At 47.0% G+C, this 18,332-nt stretch overlaps 1 protein-coding gene across 1 annotated transcript in view; it reads left to right on the top strand.

Annotated features, from left to right (window-relative positions):
• The first annotated feature begins 2,770 nt into the window (after positions 1-2,770).
• Positions 2,771-18,332, top strand: part of Fermt2 (FERM domain containing kindlin 2) — a 78,724-nt gene continuing 63,162 nt past the window's right edge. Inside the window, exons 1-2 of the mRNA XM_051142934.1 lie at positions 2,771-2,914; positions 3,237-3,402. Coding sequence (XP_050998891.1) covers positions 3,246-3,402 — 157 coding nt within the window. The 5' untranslated portion in view covers positions 2,771-2,914; positions 3,237-3,245. The remainder of the gene's footprint in view (positions 2,915-3,236; positions 3,403-18,332) is intronic.

The following is an 18,332-nucleotide window of genomic DNA, read 5'->3' as shown; positions in this document are numbered from 1 at the left end:
ATAAAGTCTCTTTCAAAAGTATAATTTAAGTGGGGCAGTTATTTACAATAGTAAAGAAAATGATAATTGTAGGGACAAACATGGTCCTCCGAGCGGCAGACGCTATAGTGGAAGGTTGTTCAGAAAGTGGCTCACTGGGAAATAGTTGCAATGTGAAGGCTGTGGCTCAACAGGGCTGTGAACCACCACACTTGGCTTCAACAAGTTTGTCTGAGGAAAAGGAATACGGACATGGATATTTTTGGTGCTAGAGGCATGTTGGAGAAGCTGGTCACTCTGGGTTTACTGGAATACACGCACAGGTCGTTAAGAGCAATTCCAGGCTCATTCCTGATTTTTTTTTAATTCTCTACCCCACCCTCCTAAAGCTCAAGCATATAAACATCTTTTTCTTGTTTTGTGCCATGTCCAACGTCTGCTACCTCCCACCAGCTTACGCATCCTTTTACATGGCCTCAAATCTTTTGGAGATAAGGTAAGGAAACAAACATTCATAATATGTTCATGCAGGGATTTCTTTAATAATGAGATTTCTCTATGGGACAGAGCACTGATACTTTGACATTTGCTCTTAATTGGTACCAGTATGTTTTCTATATCTTTTGCACCAACATATTTGTAAACGTATAGATAACATAACAGATGGATCGATAACATTGGAGATACGCGACACACACACACACACACACACACACACACACAGAGAGAGAGAGAGAGAGAGAGAGAGAGAGAGAATATCTGAAAATCCTGTTCAAGAATATGGTAGCTGCTCTAGCCAATCTGTCCATCACACAGAAGAATTGTGACACTGAATGCAGTTCTTAGTGGTGACAGAAAAGTCCACGATGTGACAGGTTTTGAATTGGTAGAAAAAGAGAGACTAAAACCAACAAAACAAAACCCCTCATAACCACAGCACTAGATAAATAACATTTGGGAAATTTCCTTCTAGTCTTTTTTTTTTTTTTTTTAATCTGAATATTTTTAAATGGCTGAGTTTTTTATTTTTACAGCTGCACCTACCATTTTCTACAGATTTTGTTTGTTTGTTTGTTTGTTTGCCTTTTTGAGTCAGAGTCTAATAGTTCTGGCTGTCCTAGAACTCACTATATAGACCAGGCCGGACTTGGTAAGCCTCTGGAGTGCTGGGATTAAAGGCATCAGCCACTATGCTTGGCTTATACAGATTTTTTTAAAAACCCATACAACTAACTCTCTACATTATTAAAAATAAAAGTGTTATCCTATATTTTTTCCAACACCATAATTTCCTTCTTTTTTAAAAAATATTTTATTTTGTTTTAATCTATGTGCATTGGTGTGAAAGTGTCAGATCTTGGGGTTACAGACATTGTGAGCTGCCATGTGGGGTGCTGGGAATTGAACCCGTTTCCTTTGGGAGAGCAGGCAGTGAGTGCCCTTAACCACTGAGCCATCTTTCCAGCTCCCCAACACCATAATTTCATCAACACTGTTTCCACCTTGAACAACACTGCTTCTAAGTGAACTACTTGCAACATGAAATAACTGGAGAGTGGCAAGCCTGGAGAGAGGCTCCTGGAGACTGTCTGCTGTCAGTGGGGTGGTTCCCCCCCACCCCCACTCAAACCTCCGGCATTTGACTAAGTTTTCCTGCTTTCACTCCCTTCTGGGTGTCCACCCTTTTCTGGAGGCTGTGGTTGAGTTGATGAACAGGGGTTATTTGCCAGGGAGATTGCCTGAGGCCTTTCAAGAAGTCCATGAGGATTAAAACCAAGATCTTTTACGGTGTCTTAGCTGAGTCTTGCTGACCTAAATAATCTTGAGTCATGGATTGCTAGGAGAGGCGATTTCCCTGGCTTGCAGATTCTGAACAGTTCCCTTCGACAAGACTCCAACAGTTAACGGGGACCGTGGAGGTGGGCCATCGGAGACCGTTCTCCATTGCTAGTCAGTTCTTCAAGAGGTAAAATTCCTCCCTTTCTGAGCACCGGCTCAAAGCAACTTAAATCTCTCCTTAGTGTGTCAGAGGGGAAAGAAGAAAAGGTGCGCGCATCCAAATCAGAGTCCTCTAAATTGCGGATGAAAAGTCGCCAGTACGCGCAAAGAGTTGGCCAGCGTGGAGAAGCGGTCTCCGGTAAACTACTGACACGGGGGACTTTCCCCTCTTTTCCAGCAGGAGCAAAGAGGCCGCGCTCTCACTTCTGGCAGGCGCTGGAGGGGTTAGTAACGCTCGCCAGCGCCCAGGGGTCCAGCAGGATTGGTGCGGGACCCTGTTGGCCAGGCAACTTTTGTGGCTCATCGCCCCTTTAGCATTTCATGCTTTTGTGGGATGATCAAGGCAGACATCGTAAAGTTTCTGCATCCCAACTCCTCTCCCAAGCTCCCCGGCGTGGAGTCCCCGATGCCGGGCCCAGGTTTCCCCCGCACACGTCCCGGGCCTGGGAACTCCCCGCCGCAGCTTCTCACGCCAGAACCCCCAGACCCCCGACTGCAGGCGCCGCCTTGGCCTGGCGCGCGCCCCCGCCCCCCTCCCCAGCTCCGCAGCTGAGAGCCCGGATGTTGGATTCCATCCCTGTGCCCGGTCCTTCATTTCCATAAAAGGACAGCGGCTCCGAAGGGCCGAGATTGCGGCCGCCGCCTCCCCCCGCGGTGCTCCCCCGAGGCGCGCGCCGCCCCGGCCCCTCCAGAGCGCGCCTCCCTCCACCCCCTTTCCCCCGCGGGAGCGCGGCCCGAGGAGAGCCGAGAGGAGGGGGCGGAGGCCGGCAGCGGGCGGTGCTGCGGGGCGGGGGCCGGGGCGGGGAGAGGGGGTGGGGCGGGGGCCGCGGCGCCGGGACTCCATTAGCCCCGGCGGGAGGCTCCGCTCCTCTCAGAACAGCTACGCGGGCGCCACTGGCCTCGCCTTTTGCCGCGGGAGCCGGGCGGGAGGAGCACGGTGAGGGGCGCAGCGGGAGGAGCGGGGCGCGGGGAGGGCGCAGCGCGGTCCCCTGGACCGGGACGCGCGGTTGGGGAGGCGCGGGGCGAGCCGGGCCCGGGGGCAGCGGCGGCAGGTGAAGGCGCCCTGCGTCCGCTAGGCGGGCGCGGCCGGCGGAGGCCACGGTCTGTGGGTGCCGCGGCGCCCGCGCCCTCGGGGGGTGCGCGCTCCGCCGCGCCTCCTCTGCCTTCTCCCTCGCCGCGGCCGGCGCAGCGGAGTCGGTGGGGTTTGTCTTCCTTTGGGGGAGTGACGCTGAGGAGAGCCATTTCCTCCGCGCTCGCAGGAAGGAGCCATGGCTCTGGACGGGATAAGGATGCCAGATGGCTGCTACGCGGACGGGACGTGGGAGCTGAGCGTCCATGTCACGGACCTGAACCGTGATGTCACCCTGAGAGTGACCGGGGAGGTGCACATCGGAGGGGTGATGCTGAAGTTGGTGGAGAAACTCGGTGAGTAGCACCCCAGATGCCTCCAATAAAGACTTCCCAGAATGAGGGGGTGGGGTGGGGAGGAAAGACTGCGGGGGGAGGGGTGGAATTGGGAGATCCCAGCACCCGGCGTGTGCTGAGCGCAAAATGCTCAATTTGTTAATGTTAGGGCGCGTAGACTTGCTCCCCTTTGCCTCCTGTTTTGTTATTTTGATTTTGCATAAAGTAGTGAGTAATTCGAGCCTACCAAGTTCTTAACTGTGGATTCCCGGGACTACTTGTTGAAAGCAAGGGGGAAAGTAAGCCGGTGAGAGTTGCGAATGTGATATTACGGGTCTGTGTACGTGCGTCTTATCCTCATTGAACCTGGGTGTTGATGACGGTGTTTATTGAGGCAGAGTGTGCAACTGGCGCCCGTCCGTATGAAGTTTATCTAGCTGCGCTGCTACGTGATGGAGTGCAGTGAAATGTTCCACTCATCCGCTCTTGCGAGGGGTGGGGCCGTGCTTGACACACTTGGTGTCTATATTCTGAGTTGAAAGTAAGCTGTTTCAAGCATTGAGAAGCCAATGAAAGAACTTAGTTGTTTGCTTGTTTGTTTGTTTTCCAGACATTAAACTAATTTGAGGTTGAAAGTATTTGAGTACACATAGATACTGGATTGATTCTGACGTGCTTGTAAGTAGGGGGTATCACGCAGGATATTCGAGAAAACTTAGCCACACGTTGTGATAAGTCAAACCGTTTTCACCTGGCAGAATGAACCGACTAGATAAGATGGGTGATTTTATCGGGAGAGCCTTTATCCGGGGAGGACCTGCTGGTCTGGAAAGTGCTCTGCCTGTTAATGAAGTATTTGGTGTGGGGGTGTCTTCTTTGGCAGGGTTAGTTGGTTTTAATCAGCACTCGCTTCAGGCCATCCTGGAAAAGGAATATTCGTCTTCCAGGAAATGCATTTCTTATCAAGTGGGAGGCCACTGTATATTTACCATATAAATGTAAATGAAACAGCAATCTGATACAATTTGGGAATTAGACTGAATTCGGAAAGGTGGAGCTGCTTTATACTCCTGCAGGGAGTTTAATTATTGAAGGACTAAAGGAGGTTCCCTTGCAGGGGCCTTCTCAGCACTGTCCATTGCTTGGCACCACAGACAGCCAGAGAAAGAGCCCCCGAGGTGCCCTTTGAGAACTCGATTTTGCTGGTTTAACCAAGTAACTGTCAGTTTACAGCTTTTATTTGATTCAAGTAAATCAATCACTGTTGGCAAAATATTTACCAACCTTTCCTGTCTAGCTCCACTGGGGGGTGAAAACTATCCAATATGGTTCCTCTTTGACAAGGAAACAGTGAATTGTATCAGATTGCCCCAGGTTGTGGGGCCTTACCAATACATTGTAGTTTTTACTTTAGTTAATTTTTGTTTTTGTTATTTGAGGCAGAGTCTTACTATGTAGCCCTGGCTGGCCGGAAAATCTCAAAGATCTGCCTGTTTGCCTCTGAGTCCTGGGATTAAAGGGGTGCCCTGCCCATTGTAATTTTTAAAGAAATAATAAAAATAAAGGATCTGTCAAAGGTGACTTAGACAAGTTGGAATTCTCAAAAAACTGGCCTTAATGAATAAATAATGATTTCTACTATATTTGCATCACTTTGATTGACTGTGTTATGAAATCACAATTATAAATAGAATTGTAGGGAATGAGCTGTTTGTAGACAGGATTGAGGTTCTTTTTGAGCAACTGATCTTAAATATAGTGCTGATGCAGATTAATTACATAGGAAAAAGAAAACAGCTTAGAGAGGCAGGAACAGCTTTGCATCTGAGAATTTTCTACCTTTTATCAGTTGAACCAATACTCTTGTGTTCCAAACTCAAATAGGAGGCATTTTCCAGCAAACTTTTGACAATACATAGGGTAGGGTGCCATTTCAAACGTCCACAAATCCGGCCAGTCACGTTAGGAAAGAATTTTGTAGTTTTTCAGGTTTGTCTTAAGTTGGAGTGGGCTGCCTTCTAAGCCCTGCCTGTTAACACCAGAGGTCTAAAGGGCTGACGTGACGCGTACCTGCCGACAGGGGCTAACTCCATCAAAGTAGCCTGCACAGGTCACTTTTGGTGTGAGGTGGTCCAGTGTTTGGAGCCTTCGATTGCACAGCTGTCCAGGGGCATGGAGCAGAAGCAGGCTATGTACAGGCCGTGTGCATGCCGTGTGCATGTGGAGCAACACTGCATTGCAGGCAGCTTAACCTGTGTCTTCAGCTCCCACTGACTGCATGGGACCCTTTTCAACCTCGTCAGGGAGGTACGTGATAACCAGAAGCTTCATGATCCCTACCGCATTCGTGCACCCCACGATTCCCTGGGTTGACCCTCCCCTTCATGCATTGAGTGTGGAAGCTCTGGGAGCGGAAGAGGGAAGAGCCATACAGTAGGCTTTAGTCACTGTATAGCTACAGCGTTCCTCCTAGAACAGACGGAGACAGAAGTAAAAAGGATGCTTTCTAAGTAGGTGTCAGCAGCATCTTTGCGTTTGGTTTCAGTTGTTTTTGTTTTTATTTTTTAAAATAAAGATCATTTGCATTTCAGGGAATGTCATTAAAACCTGACTCTGAGATTTACTACTTTAGTTCAAACATCTGAAAAGTCTCTCATATCTTAGTGTAGAGTATATTTGTCATTCTGCATTAGATGTTAAAGAGAGAACAAGGGCTGTGTGCTGTGCATGTGATGTGGGCTTTAGGGGCGTGGAACTTGTGTTACTGACCTTGTGTGGGGTGAGCCTAGGCAGTCTCATTTCATTATTGTACACCTCAGTGTATATGGAAAGTGGTTTTGTTTTTCCATCTATCTTTAAAAGCCACGTAAAGCGCTTTAAATACTACTGCAATCCTTTTTAAAGGGCTAGGCATGATGGTGCACGCCTTTAATCCCAGCACTCGGGAGGCAGAGGCCAGTCTGGTCTACAGAGGGAGTTCCAGGACAGCCAGGGCTACCTAAATCTATGCATACACTACCATGTCTGGCATATATAGTAGTTTTGTTTGTTTGTTTGCTTTTTTGAGGTTTGTTTGTTTGTTTTTAAGAAATTAAACTATATCAAGGCTAAAGATTATAAAAATAAGATAAAAGAGAATATAATCTAAAATAATTATATCTACCCGTGCGTGGTGGTGCCTGCCTTTAATCCCAGTGCTCAGGGAGGCAGAGGCAGACCCTGTGAGTTCGAGGCCAGCCTAGTTACACCGAAAAACCTGTCTCAAAAAAAAAAAAAAAAAAAACCCAAATAAATAAATGAACAAATAAAATAATTATATCTAAAAATTCATTTTGAAGGAAGGCCTGATTGGATGGGATCTCTCTGGAGATCACCAGGAAGCAATTACAGGACATGAGACCTGTGGGAGTCCACACTCCATCAACGTTGAGGATTCTGGGGACCAAAGAGATGCTTAACCGATGTTTGGTTTTACTTTTCTTTCTAGGTACTCTGAGCTAATCCTTGCATGAGTTTTTGGTCACTAAGGTTTAGAGTCACTTCACAAAAGCCCTTTTTAGACGACTTCTGACGTTTTCGTTTGCACCTCTCTAAGAATACTCACTTTCAGTGTTGAGCAAAGCTGTGGGGCTCCGGGACTGCAGGTCTTAGCAGCCAGCACTGTGACCTGGGAGGGAGGCATCCACCTACGCCACTGGTTTCTGCCAGCTCTGAGTTTGAAGTGAAATCATCAGATAATACAGACAAATAACCCAAAATGTAAGTTGTGGGATTCAGTTACAGCAAAGAAGTGAATGGAGTTGACTTGAAAATTCTGAAAATCCCCAGCCCTGCTAGTGCACACCCTCAATCTCAGCCCTAGGGGGTGGAGGGGGGCGGGACAGAGGCTGGTGAGTTTGAAGCCAGCCTGGTCTATACAGTGGTTTCCAGGCCAGCCAAGCCTGCGTAGTGAGGCCTGGTCTCATGAGGCCGATGAGGGTGGGGACCCAATTAGGTTGTGAAGTTAGCACGTATGACCTAAACCAAGCTTTTAGTAAAGTTATTCACAAATCACTCAGTGATAACTATTTTTTAAAGTGTGCATTTATTGCACCTCCCAGAACTGCAAATAGCTATTAACTCCAGGAACAGTAAAAGTAACTGTATAAGAGGCTTCTTGGATGTTTGAACTAAAGTAATAAATCTAAGATGAGTACAGACGAAGGCGTTGGTGCACATTAGGGGCTTTGTGATGCCGAGTATTAAACTCTGAGGCCAGAGGATGCACACAACCCCAACCCCCCATACCCCATCCCCCCACCCCCATCCCCCCCACACTCTCCCCCCACCCCCAGCTGCACAGTGCTCCTCCCAGCCTCCGTCATAGACTCCTGAGGGAGGGAGGGAGGCGTACTTTGTAGAACAGTATCCATGCTGGGAAAATCCTGTCTCCTTCTTTGAAGGCTTACAAGTGACTTTGTGGGCATTAAATGTCCCCTTGTCACAGACTCCAGCTGAAGTGTGAAAGGGTCTGAGGCATGCCTGTAGGGCTTTGGGTTGGTAGAGGAGCAGCCAGGCAGTCACCGAAGTGAGCTGAGTCCTAGAGGTCTGATAGCAAGTTTCCTCAGTGTTGCTGTACTGTGACTGACCCGCAGGACTTCAGTGTTGACTTTTATCTGTTTCTCAAAACTTAAAAGTTGTCTGGTCAAGAGAGATGGTTCATAGTAGGGGAAGGCACCTGCTACCAAGCCTGACAGCCACAGCCAGAGTTCAATTAATGGTACTTAGGTGTTACAAGGAGAGAACTCCTGCACGCTATCCTTTGACTTTCGCACGTGTACTGTGGTAGGCACACACCTCAAAACAAGATTTTATATATATAATCATATATATAATATATATACAGTCAATTTTTGGCTCCTTAAGAATACAGGACAAGCCGGGTGATGGTGGTGCACGCCTTTAATCCCAGCACTCGGGAGGCAGAGGCAGGCGGATCGCTGTGCGTTCGAGGCCAACCTGGTCTACAAAGCGAGTCCAGGACAGTAAAGGCTACACAGAGAAACGCTGTCTCGAAAAACCAAAAAAAAAGGAATAAAGGACAATATAAGTTTAACAATACTCTTAATAAATATGAGCTGTTTTTTTTTGGGGGGGGGGTGTATTATGTGGTATTTGTTCCTTTAAAAAAAAAAAAAAGGACAGACTTTCACCAGGTAGACCAGGCTGGCCTGGTCCCCTCAGGGAAGTCCTCCTGCCTCTGTGTTCCTGAGTGCTAGGATTAAAGGTTGGTGCCTTTGGTGCTGTTTTTTCCCTCTGCTCTGTTTTATGCCCCAATTTTCTACAAAATAGTCTGTTAGATTCCAACAAGAACTAACTTAATTATCGGGGCAAAGGTTACATTTGTGTTTATTCAGTTACTTACAAAAGACATTGATAGAAATGCCTTTTTGTCATTTGAAAGAAAATACTGTAAAGTTTTGACTTGAATCTTCAGCTCATCTTTAAAACTTCACACTAAGTTGAGTCGTGCAGCTCGGTCATTTTTGTTGTTTGATTTCATTGCTGGAAAATACAGCTTTCATGTTGCCACTGTAGCCCTTTGCCCTTAAATACTCAAACACACGCTGCCTGAAAATGAAGGCTCCTCTCTTAAACAATTGGAATATGTTTTTACCAAATTTAGGAAATTTAATATTGATTAACAGTGTGTCATCTGCTACAAATACATATTCAAATATATTCAGATTTTACAGTTGTCCCAGTAGTGTTGATTGTAGCCAAACTGGCCTCTTACTTGTTTTAATATACAAAATATCTAAGTGCACAGTTGAAAGAGCATGTAATTGAGATACATGTAAAACAGCAGTGTCTGTTTCCAGACTTCCGAAAGCATAGCTGTCACTGTGGTACTCAGCGTTTTGTAAGTTCTCTTTCACAGAGTGTATCCGTCTGTTTGTCGTTTGTTTTGTTTCAGGACAGGGTTTCTCTGTCTAGCCTTGGCTGTCCTGGAACTCTCTCTGTAGACCAGGCTGGCCTCTAACTCACAGAAATCCTCCTGCCTCTGCCTTTCTGAGTGCTAGAATTAAAGGTGTGCGCCACTACGACCTGGCTCACAGATGTTATCTTTAAGTTCAATTTAACTCTTAGATTCCTTAGACTGTTGGGAATGTTTTTATTTTAATATTATTTTGTGTGTGTGTGTGTGTGTGTGTGTGTGTGTGTGTGTGTGTGTGTGTGTGTGTATGGGGTCAGTTTTCCTTATTTTGCTCAGGCTAGCCTGAGATTCCTGGGCTTAAATGACCCTTTTGCCTTGACTTCCCATGCTCAGGGATTACGGTTGTGCGCAGTGCACCCAGCTGTATTAGTGACTTTCTTAGACGTCATTGGCTGTGGGTTGCCCTAATGTCAGCTGTCCTCAGATTGCTTTAGGTGCTAATGGATACACAGATCAGTAAGTAAAGAATATGCTGTCTGTTTGCCGGCAGATCTGATTTCAGCTTCTGACGCTGCCACTTCCTGATTTGTGTGATCCTTGAACAATGATCCCAACCTTCTGAGTGGGTCTTGACTTGACAAAAAGTCCTTAAGCCAGCATCATGGTGCGTTCCTGTAACCAAGCCCAGAGTTGGCTATGCAGTGAGTTTGAAGCCACTTTGGGTTCCATGAGACCTTGTCTCTAAACAGTACGCAGGGCCAGTGACACAGCTAGGCATGTAAAGACCTGCTGCCAAGCCTGAGGTTCTGAGTTCAGTCCCCAGGACTTATATGGTAGAAGGAAAGAAAGGAGTCTTGCGAGCTGTCCTCTGACTCACACACACAAGCTCACAACACACACATACTCAGAGAGTCAGGGTTAGACACACAGGTGCGCATTCTCAAGGATAGACGAAATACAACATTGAAAAGACAAGCGTGGTGGCGCATGCCTTTAATCCCAGCACTTGGGAGGCAGAGGCAGGCGGATCGCTGTGAGTTCGAGGCCAGCCTGGTCTACAAAGCGAGTCCATGATGGCCAAGGCTACACAGAGAAACCCTGTCTCGAAAAACCAAAAAAAAAAAAAAAAAAAAAAAAAAAAAGAAAAGACAAGCACGAGGTGCTTAATGTAAGCTATTAGTGCTCTACAGATGAGTGACTCCACGCTGTCAGCATTGAAGCTCTCTGGCTGTGTATGTGCTGGCGGAGGAAGGGTACAATGGAGGGTCCTGTTTCATACCTGTGAGTGGAAAGTTGTGCGCCTCAAAAGGAGCTCAGATTGGGATTGCCTTGTGTCCCCACCCCCTAGACCACGAGAGAAGCAACTCTCATTCCCTCACTTGGAAACGCACACCTGCCTCTGTAATGTAACAAAGAGCTATTTAACCGCTGTCTCCCTGAGATTTCTGAAGTGCAATTGACCAGTAAGTGGATGCTGGTATTTCAGAGATTTGAAAAATTTATAGCCAGGGGTAAATTAATTCCCTACTTAATCTGTTTTTATAATAGCGGTGTTTTGTATTCATTTATAATAAAGGAGTGAAGTAAGATTATTTCTTGGCACATGAAAAGATGAGCCTATTTGGAAACTCAAGGAAAAGTACTTTGAGAAAAAAAGCTATTGCATTCGGAATCCTTGTTTATTTTTGACACCGAGCCTCAAGATCATGGCCTTACAGATGCAAGCTGGGCAGGCACTCTGCCACCGAACCAGACCCTCAGTTACGGGTACTTTTATTTAATAATTTTATCCAAATAAAAGTATTAATGCCTGGTATGAGCTAAATATTCTACAAGGATTTATTTATTTATTATTTATTGGTTTTTCTTTCTTTCTTTCCTTTTTTTTTTTTTTTTTTTTTTTTTTTGAGACAGTGTCTCTCTCTGTAGCCTTGGCTGTCGCTTTTGTAGACCAGGCTGGCCTCGAACTCACAGCAGTCCACCTGCCTCTGCCTACCAAGTGCTGGGATTAAAGGCATGAGCCACGGCTCCCTGCTCTGTAAGGCATTTTTCAATCACCCTTTTATTATCTCTTTAAAAGATTTGTATGCATATGGTGTTTTGGTTTTATGCACATAAGTGCACCATGTATGTACTTGGGTCTCCTAGAACTGGAGTTAGGGACAGTTGTGAGCCACCGTGCGGGTGCTGAGCCCTCGTGTGGGTGCAGGGAATTGAGCCCTGGTGTGCTGGAAGAGCAGCCAGCGCTCTTAACTTCTGAGCCACCTCTCAAGCATCACGCTTTTATTCTAAAATAAGACTTGGATTTGTGATTATAAATTCCTATCGCTGACAAGACATTCTCCACCGTTGAGTGGAGAGTGGGGACTGACTTTCATACAAACTCTGGTGCCCCATTTTTGATCACGTCCCCTGGATGGGGAGGCCTGGTGGCACTCAGAGGAAGGATAACAGGTCACCAAGAAGAGACTTGATACCCTATGAGCATATACAGGGGGAGGAGGTCCCCCTCAGTCACAGACATAGGGGAGGGGAGTAGGGGGGAAGCGGGAGGGAAGGAAGGAATGGGAAGATACAAGGGATGGGATAAGAATTGAGATGTAATATGAATAAATTAACAAAATATTTTAAAAATTCCTATCGCTGTTCATTTTTGAAACACATATAGTTTGTTATTAAAATTACATTATTAGCTGGGTGTGGTGGCCTGCACCTTTAATCCCAGCACTCAGGAGACTGAGGCAGGTCTATCTCTGAGTTAGAGGCCAGCTTGGTCTACAAAGCAAGTTCCGGACAGCCAGGGCTACACAGAGAGACCCTGTCCTTACTACCACTACCCCCAGTTACCGTATTAGTCTGTAATCACTACATGTACACTGGCACTTCTTCATACTGCTACTGTTTTTGTTACTTTTAGACAGTGTCTCATGAGGATGACCTTGGACTATTGACCCCCTACCCTCTGTCTCCCAAATGTGGGGTCACAGGCGTGCATCAGCGTTTCCAGATTATGCAGTGCTGGTGACCAGACTCAGGCTTCCGTGTGTGAGGCTGGTTTGCCTTTTCTGGGGAGCCTTGTAAGGGGAGCATTTTGATGGATCTCTTGGAACCTGGTTTCTTGGTACAATTAGGCTCTCAGGTCCGTCTGAGCTGGTTGGTGTTCTTACTGCGGAGTGGGAGTCTGTGGAGTGGATGTGTGTCGTAGTAGTCGGTGTGTGTGTTTGGAGGGGGAGGTTCGCGACAGTTCCTTGGGCAGCCCTGGCTGTCCTGGAGCTCTGTAGACCAGGCTGCCCTCAAAACTCAGAGAGCCGCCAGCCTCTGCCCCTGCCAGGTGCTGAGGTTAAGGGTGTGTGCCGCCACCGCCCAGCCTGCTGCGTACTGTCGTTTGGTCAGTGATTGAAGACATGCGAGCTGTTTTCAGTTCTCCGAGACTGTGAGTAATGGTGCTGTGAACATGTGAGGACAGTTTCCGTCTCCCTGAGAACTATTAAGAGTGGGGTCGCTGGGCCGAAAACGTGAGCCTGAAGTTAGAAGGAAATGGGCAAGCTTGTCCAGTCATTGTCATCGTCCAGCCGGCATTGTTTGAGAGTTCCGGTTGGTCCTAGTGTGCCTGCACCCAGTGCGCCTGCACCCAGCGCGCCTGCACCCAGCGTGCCTGCACCCAGCGCGCCTGCACCCAGTGTGTCTGCACCCAGTGTGTCTGCACCCAGTGTGTCTGCACCCAGCGTGCCTGCACCCAGCGCGCCTGCACCCAGCGTGTCTGCACCCAGCGCGTCCCAGCACGCCTGCACCCAGCGTGCCTTCACCCAGCGTGCCTGCACCCAGCGTATCTGCACCCAGCGTATCTGCACCCAGCGTGCCTGCACCCAGCGTATCTGCACCCAGTGCGCCTGCACCCAGCGCGCCTGCACCCAGCGTGCCTGCACCCAGTGTGCTTGCACTCAGCTGTTGTCAGGGCTTGTTATATCTGTTCCCAGCTTCTCTGGTCTGATAGCTAAGTCATCTTGCTTTCGGGGGTCATGAGTCTGGAATGAGTGATAATCTTGGTGTGCTTTTCAAGTGTTTAGTTGCTGTTGTGTGTATATTCAAATGAAGCTGACTGGCCTTCCGGGCCCAGAGATCCTGACTCGGCCTGGCCAGAGCTAGGATGACAAGCTAGTGTGGAGACACCAGCTTTTTAAGTGCTGTGGCGTGCCTAGCAAACATTTTACTGAGTGAGCTGTCTTCCCAGCTCGTTTTTCGTTTTTTGTTTTTTTAAGCTTTCCTTTAATTAAATATAACTATACATAAATATCTATGTGTGAGCACGTGCTTGTGTAAATGCAGATCGCTGCGGGGCCCTGAGGAGGATGTCTGATCCTCTGGCTTGGATTTGCAGGCCATTGAGATCATCTAGCATGGATGCTGGGAACAGCACTTGGGTCCTCTGCAAGAGCTACCATGTGGGTGCTGAGAGCCCGGTCCTCTGGAAGAGTAGCCATTGCTCTTAAACTCTGAGCCACCTCTCCAACCTCCTTGAGTGAGAATATTTTACATCAGTATTTCACTCTGTAACCCAGGTTGATCTGATGCCTGGTCCACAGCTCAGGTCGGATTTGAGTGCATGGAAACCCTCCTGCCTTAGCTTTCCAAGCGCTGGGGTTAGGGCTGTGGGAAGCCTAGGCGGTTCGGGATTGAGATGTGTCTCCTGGCTAAGGTACATGAGGACCAGCCCCGATGACCTTAACTTTCTAGGTTACCCGTCTGAAAAGCAGCACCGGGCATGAATAGCAGCTCTAAACTGTACGATCTTTTCTTAGCTCTGCATCTTAGGCTGTAATTTCAAAATATATCAGGTACTTTAAAAGCTGGCATTTTCAAGTTTCAGTCTAATGATGTCTTTGATACCATTTTTATAACAGAACACCCAGAGTTTTGAGTAAAACACCAACAAAGTGCTGGGTTAATCGATGGTCGTTTTCTGTTGGACACGTGCCTTCTGGTGGAATGTGCCTTAATGTAATTTTTGGGATCCGACTTAAAAATTTTATAAGGCTTAAAATTAAAAATAACTTGTAAAAGGCAAGCGATTGCTGTGTTCGTTTTAAAATGGGGTGTTTGTTTTTAGACAGTGTGGTGATAAATTCTGTTGCTCGGGAAGCTGCCTCGACCAGGACTTGCTGTGCGACATTGGGCTGCACCCCACATCTGTGGGATGGGGTGATCTCTATCCTGACTGTGCCGTACACTCGCTGTGCGACGTTGGGCTGCACCCCACATCTGTGGAATGGGGTTGATCTGTAGCCTTACTAACAGATTAGAAGGTCTACACCAGCAAACACAGGCGAAGCGTTAGGGCATTGGCGATGGTGATAGCATTACCCCAGTTCAGACACCGGCAGTGGTTTGCACAGCTTTCTCAAGTCGAACTAGGCAAATGGTATTTTGTAACTGGTTAAACATGTCTTTTATGGCCTGGAGAGGTGGCTCAGCAGTTAAGAGCACCGTCTGCTCTTCCAGAAGTCCTGAGTTCAATTCCCAGCAACCACATGGTGACTCAACAACCATCTCTTGTGAGATCTGGTGCGCAGGCATACACGCAGGCAGAGCACCGTATATGTAATAAAAAATCTTTTTAAAAAATGTCTTTTATGAGGTTAAGCCAACCTAGTGCTCATTCATTTTCTACCATGTTAGAGATACAGTGACCTTCTGTACTGCTTGTATTACTATTAGTGCTATCACGAAGAGTTAAGTAGGAAGGTGTTTTACAAGCAGTAAATGTAACGCTTCAGTACAGCAGGTACTGCCATAGAGGGTTTGTGTAAATTTAGCATTCTGGTTAGACAAGTGGCATTTTTGCTAGCATATAAGAATTTAGTTTCAAACATGGCCAGAGTTGTGTGATTTGTAGACTAGCTTTATTTATTCAAATTTAACTTAGGTCCTTTACCTTTATTTGTGTTTTGTTTTTTCTCAGCCAGAAGTGATGACACAGGCCTTTAATCCCAGCACTTGGGAGGCAGAGGCAGGCGGATCCCTCTGAGTTCGAGGCAACCTGGTCTACAGAGTGAATCTAGGGCAGCCAAGCACAGAGAAACTCTCATCTTAAAAAAACAAAAACAAAAAGACAGGATTTCTCTGTGTAGCCTTGGCTGTTCTGGACTCACTCTTTAGACCAGGCTGGCCTTCAACTCACAGAGATCCTCCTGCCTCTCACTCCTGAGTGCTGGGATTGATTAAAGGTGTGTGCCACCAGCACCCAGCAGTAATTTTGCTTGTTTTTATAATTTATTTTTTTTATTTTCTGTGCATTGGTGTTTTTCCTGCATATATGTCTGTATGAGGACATCAGATCCCCTGGAACTGGAATTACACACAGTTGTAAGCTGCAGTGTGGGTGCTGGGAATTGAACCTGGGTCCTCTGGAAGAGCAGTTGGTGTTCTTAACCACTGCACCATCTCTAGACCACCTGTTTCTCTTCTTTCTCCCCCCGCCCCCAAGACAGGTTCTCTCTCTGTTAGCCTTGGCTGTCATGGACTCATTTTGTAGACCAGGCTAGCCTTGAACTCATATCAATCCGCCTGCCTTTGCCTCCCCAGTGCTGGGATTAAAGACATGCGTTACCAGGCCTGGTTTGACCATCTGTTTGTTTGTTTGTTTCTTTCTTTCTTTGTTTCTTTGTTTCTTTCTTTTCCAGACAGGGTTTCTCTGTGTAACCTTGGCTGTCCTGGACTCTCTTTGTAGACCAGGCTGGACTCGAACTCACAGCGATCTGCCTGCCTCTGCCTCCTGAGTGCTGGGATTAAAGGCATGTGCCACCACGGCCGGCTCCATCTGTTTCTTAAAGTTAGTATTTTCACTAAACATCTCAGGCCGTCAGTAGAAAGTCAGTAAAAACATCTTTCCGTCAGATTTGTTGGCACATAACCTTATTTCTACATTTGGGAGATAGAGGCCAGCAGATACCCGGGTTTTAGGTCAGCTTACTCTACGTACCAAGCTCAAAGCCAGCCAGGGCTACATAGCAAGACCTCTCAAAAAAAAAGGTCATCCTTACTATAAAGTATATCTTACTGCCTGGTGGTGTGGTGCACACCTTTAATCCCAGCACTTGGGAGGCAGAGGCAGGCAGATCTCTGTTAGGGGAATGGTCTGATGTATTTTGATGTTAATTACTGCTTTCTGTCTGTGACCCACCTTTTGCTTAATAAAAAGCCATCCCGCCTGGGCAGGGCAGAGGAGATAGGTGGGGCTAGGAGAGAGAGGAATTCTGGGAAGAAAAAGGACGGCCAGGAGGAAGGAGGAGAAAGACCTAAAGTGAAGAGAGGAAGGCCGCCATGGGTTAGCCGGAGGAGAAGCACATGGCTGGCGCATGGGTAGAGAATCCAGCCCAGATAAAGAACGTTAAGAAGTATTTGGGATTATGGATGGGAGGTAGCGTGATAGAAGTTACTAGAAGCAGATGGCATGGGATTGAGACAGGGATCCCATGCCTGCCCCACTATGGGAGGTAGTTTAGAGGATTGATATCTGCCCTGCCTCAGGTTAACTAAGGCTATTTTAAAATATAACAAGTGTCTGTGTCTTGAATGATTGCTAGCTGGGCCTACTGGTAATACATGTAATTTTAAAAACAATAGATCTCTGTGAGTTCGAGCCCAGCCTGGTCTACAAAGAGAGTCCGGAACAGCCAGCACTACACAGAGAAATCCTGTCTCAAAAAAACAAACAACAAACAAAACCAAAAACAAACAAAAAGTATATCTTACCATGTAGCCAGGGCTACATAGTAACTGAGTGACAAAAATAAAGGAAAAGTAAAGGAACATGACTGATTCCGGGTTTTGGTACCAGATGAATGAAAAAATAAATAAAAAGAAAAGGAAAGGAACACTACTGCTCCTAGGTACAGGGAGGAGAAGGTTTATCATAGGTATGAGAGAGAGAGAGAGAGAGAGAGAGAGAGAGAGAGAGAGAGAGAGAGAGAGAGAGAGAGAACACACACACACACACACACAGCCAGAGCAGGGACATCTGGGAGAGTTCAGAGTGGACGTGACCCCGAGCTGGGCCGGGTGGGAAGAGGGGAACCAGGTGCAGCAACCAGGAGGCGCAGAGGTACCAAAAAGCGGGGACCAAAATGCTTGGGTTAAATAGGAGGGGGCAGTCCAGCTTCTGGGCTGGAGAGGTTCCAGGGAGGGAGTGGGGAATGCCAGCCGCACACTGTCATCAATAGGGACTGAAGGATGCCGGGAGAACCTGGAGGCTGGCTACGCTTTGGTATGTTAAATAGGCATTGGTGCTCAGCCATTTGTCCCGGGGTTGAAAATTTAATAGTAAGACCTCTCAAAAAAAAAAAAAAAAAAAAAAAAAAAAAAAAAAATCCTTTAAATACCTAAAACATAAATGTGAGAAATAATTTTAAATGGCCTGTTGTTGTTGTTATTTGAGACAGGGTTTCTCTGTGTAGCCATGGCTGCCCTGGACTCACTTTTTTTGTAGATCAGGCTGGTCTCAAACTCACAGCAATGTGCCTGTCTCTGCCTTCTTGAGTGCTGGGATTACAGGCATGTGCCACCATGTCTGGCTAATTTAAAATATTCTAACCATAGTGTTTAGTCAGAAGCCTTTGATTACGTTGTTTGTCAGAACCACTTCGGAAGATTTTTCTTTTTTTCCCACCAATTCAGCCTATTAGTGTGACATCCCATTCCCTTCCCTGAGGTGAGAGCATGCCTGTTTGAACAGTAGCTTGGCCACACTGATGTTTCACAGCCTTGTGCTAAGTTTCTCAGTGTCCTTGTTTGTGCCTTAGCTGTCACATAAGCGAAGTGGGGATGGTGGCATGCGCCACCTCCTTCAGGGTAGAGCAGTTTTGGCATACAGTCAAGTAACAGTTCCCAGGGTTGGTTACAAGCCTCTCAGGCTCCTCCTGAGATCCACTGTTAGTTTTCACTGTATGATTTGGGGAATACATGTCTTAAATGATGATCGCAAAACAGGGGCGTTAGGGTGAGATGGAGGTGCAGCATGAAACTGGTGAAGAGGGGG

Source organism: Acomys russatus, chromosome 3 (assembly GCF_903995435.1).
Source record: "Acomys russatus chromosome 3, mAcoRus1.1, whole genome shotgun sequence".
Lineage (NCBI taxonomy): Eukaryota > Metazoa > Chordata > Mammalia > Rodentia > Muridae > Acomys > Acomys russatus.
This window is presented reverse-complemented; position numbering and strand designations above follow the sequence as displayed.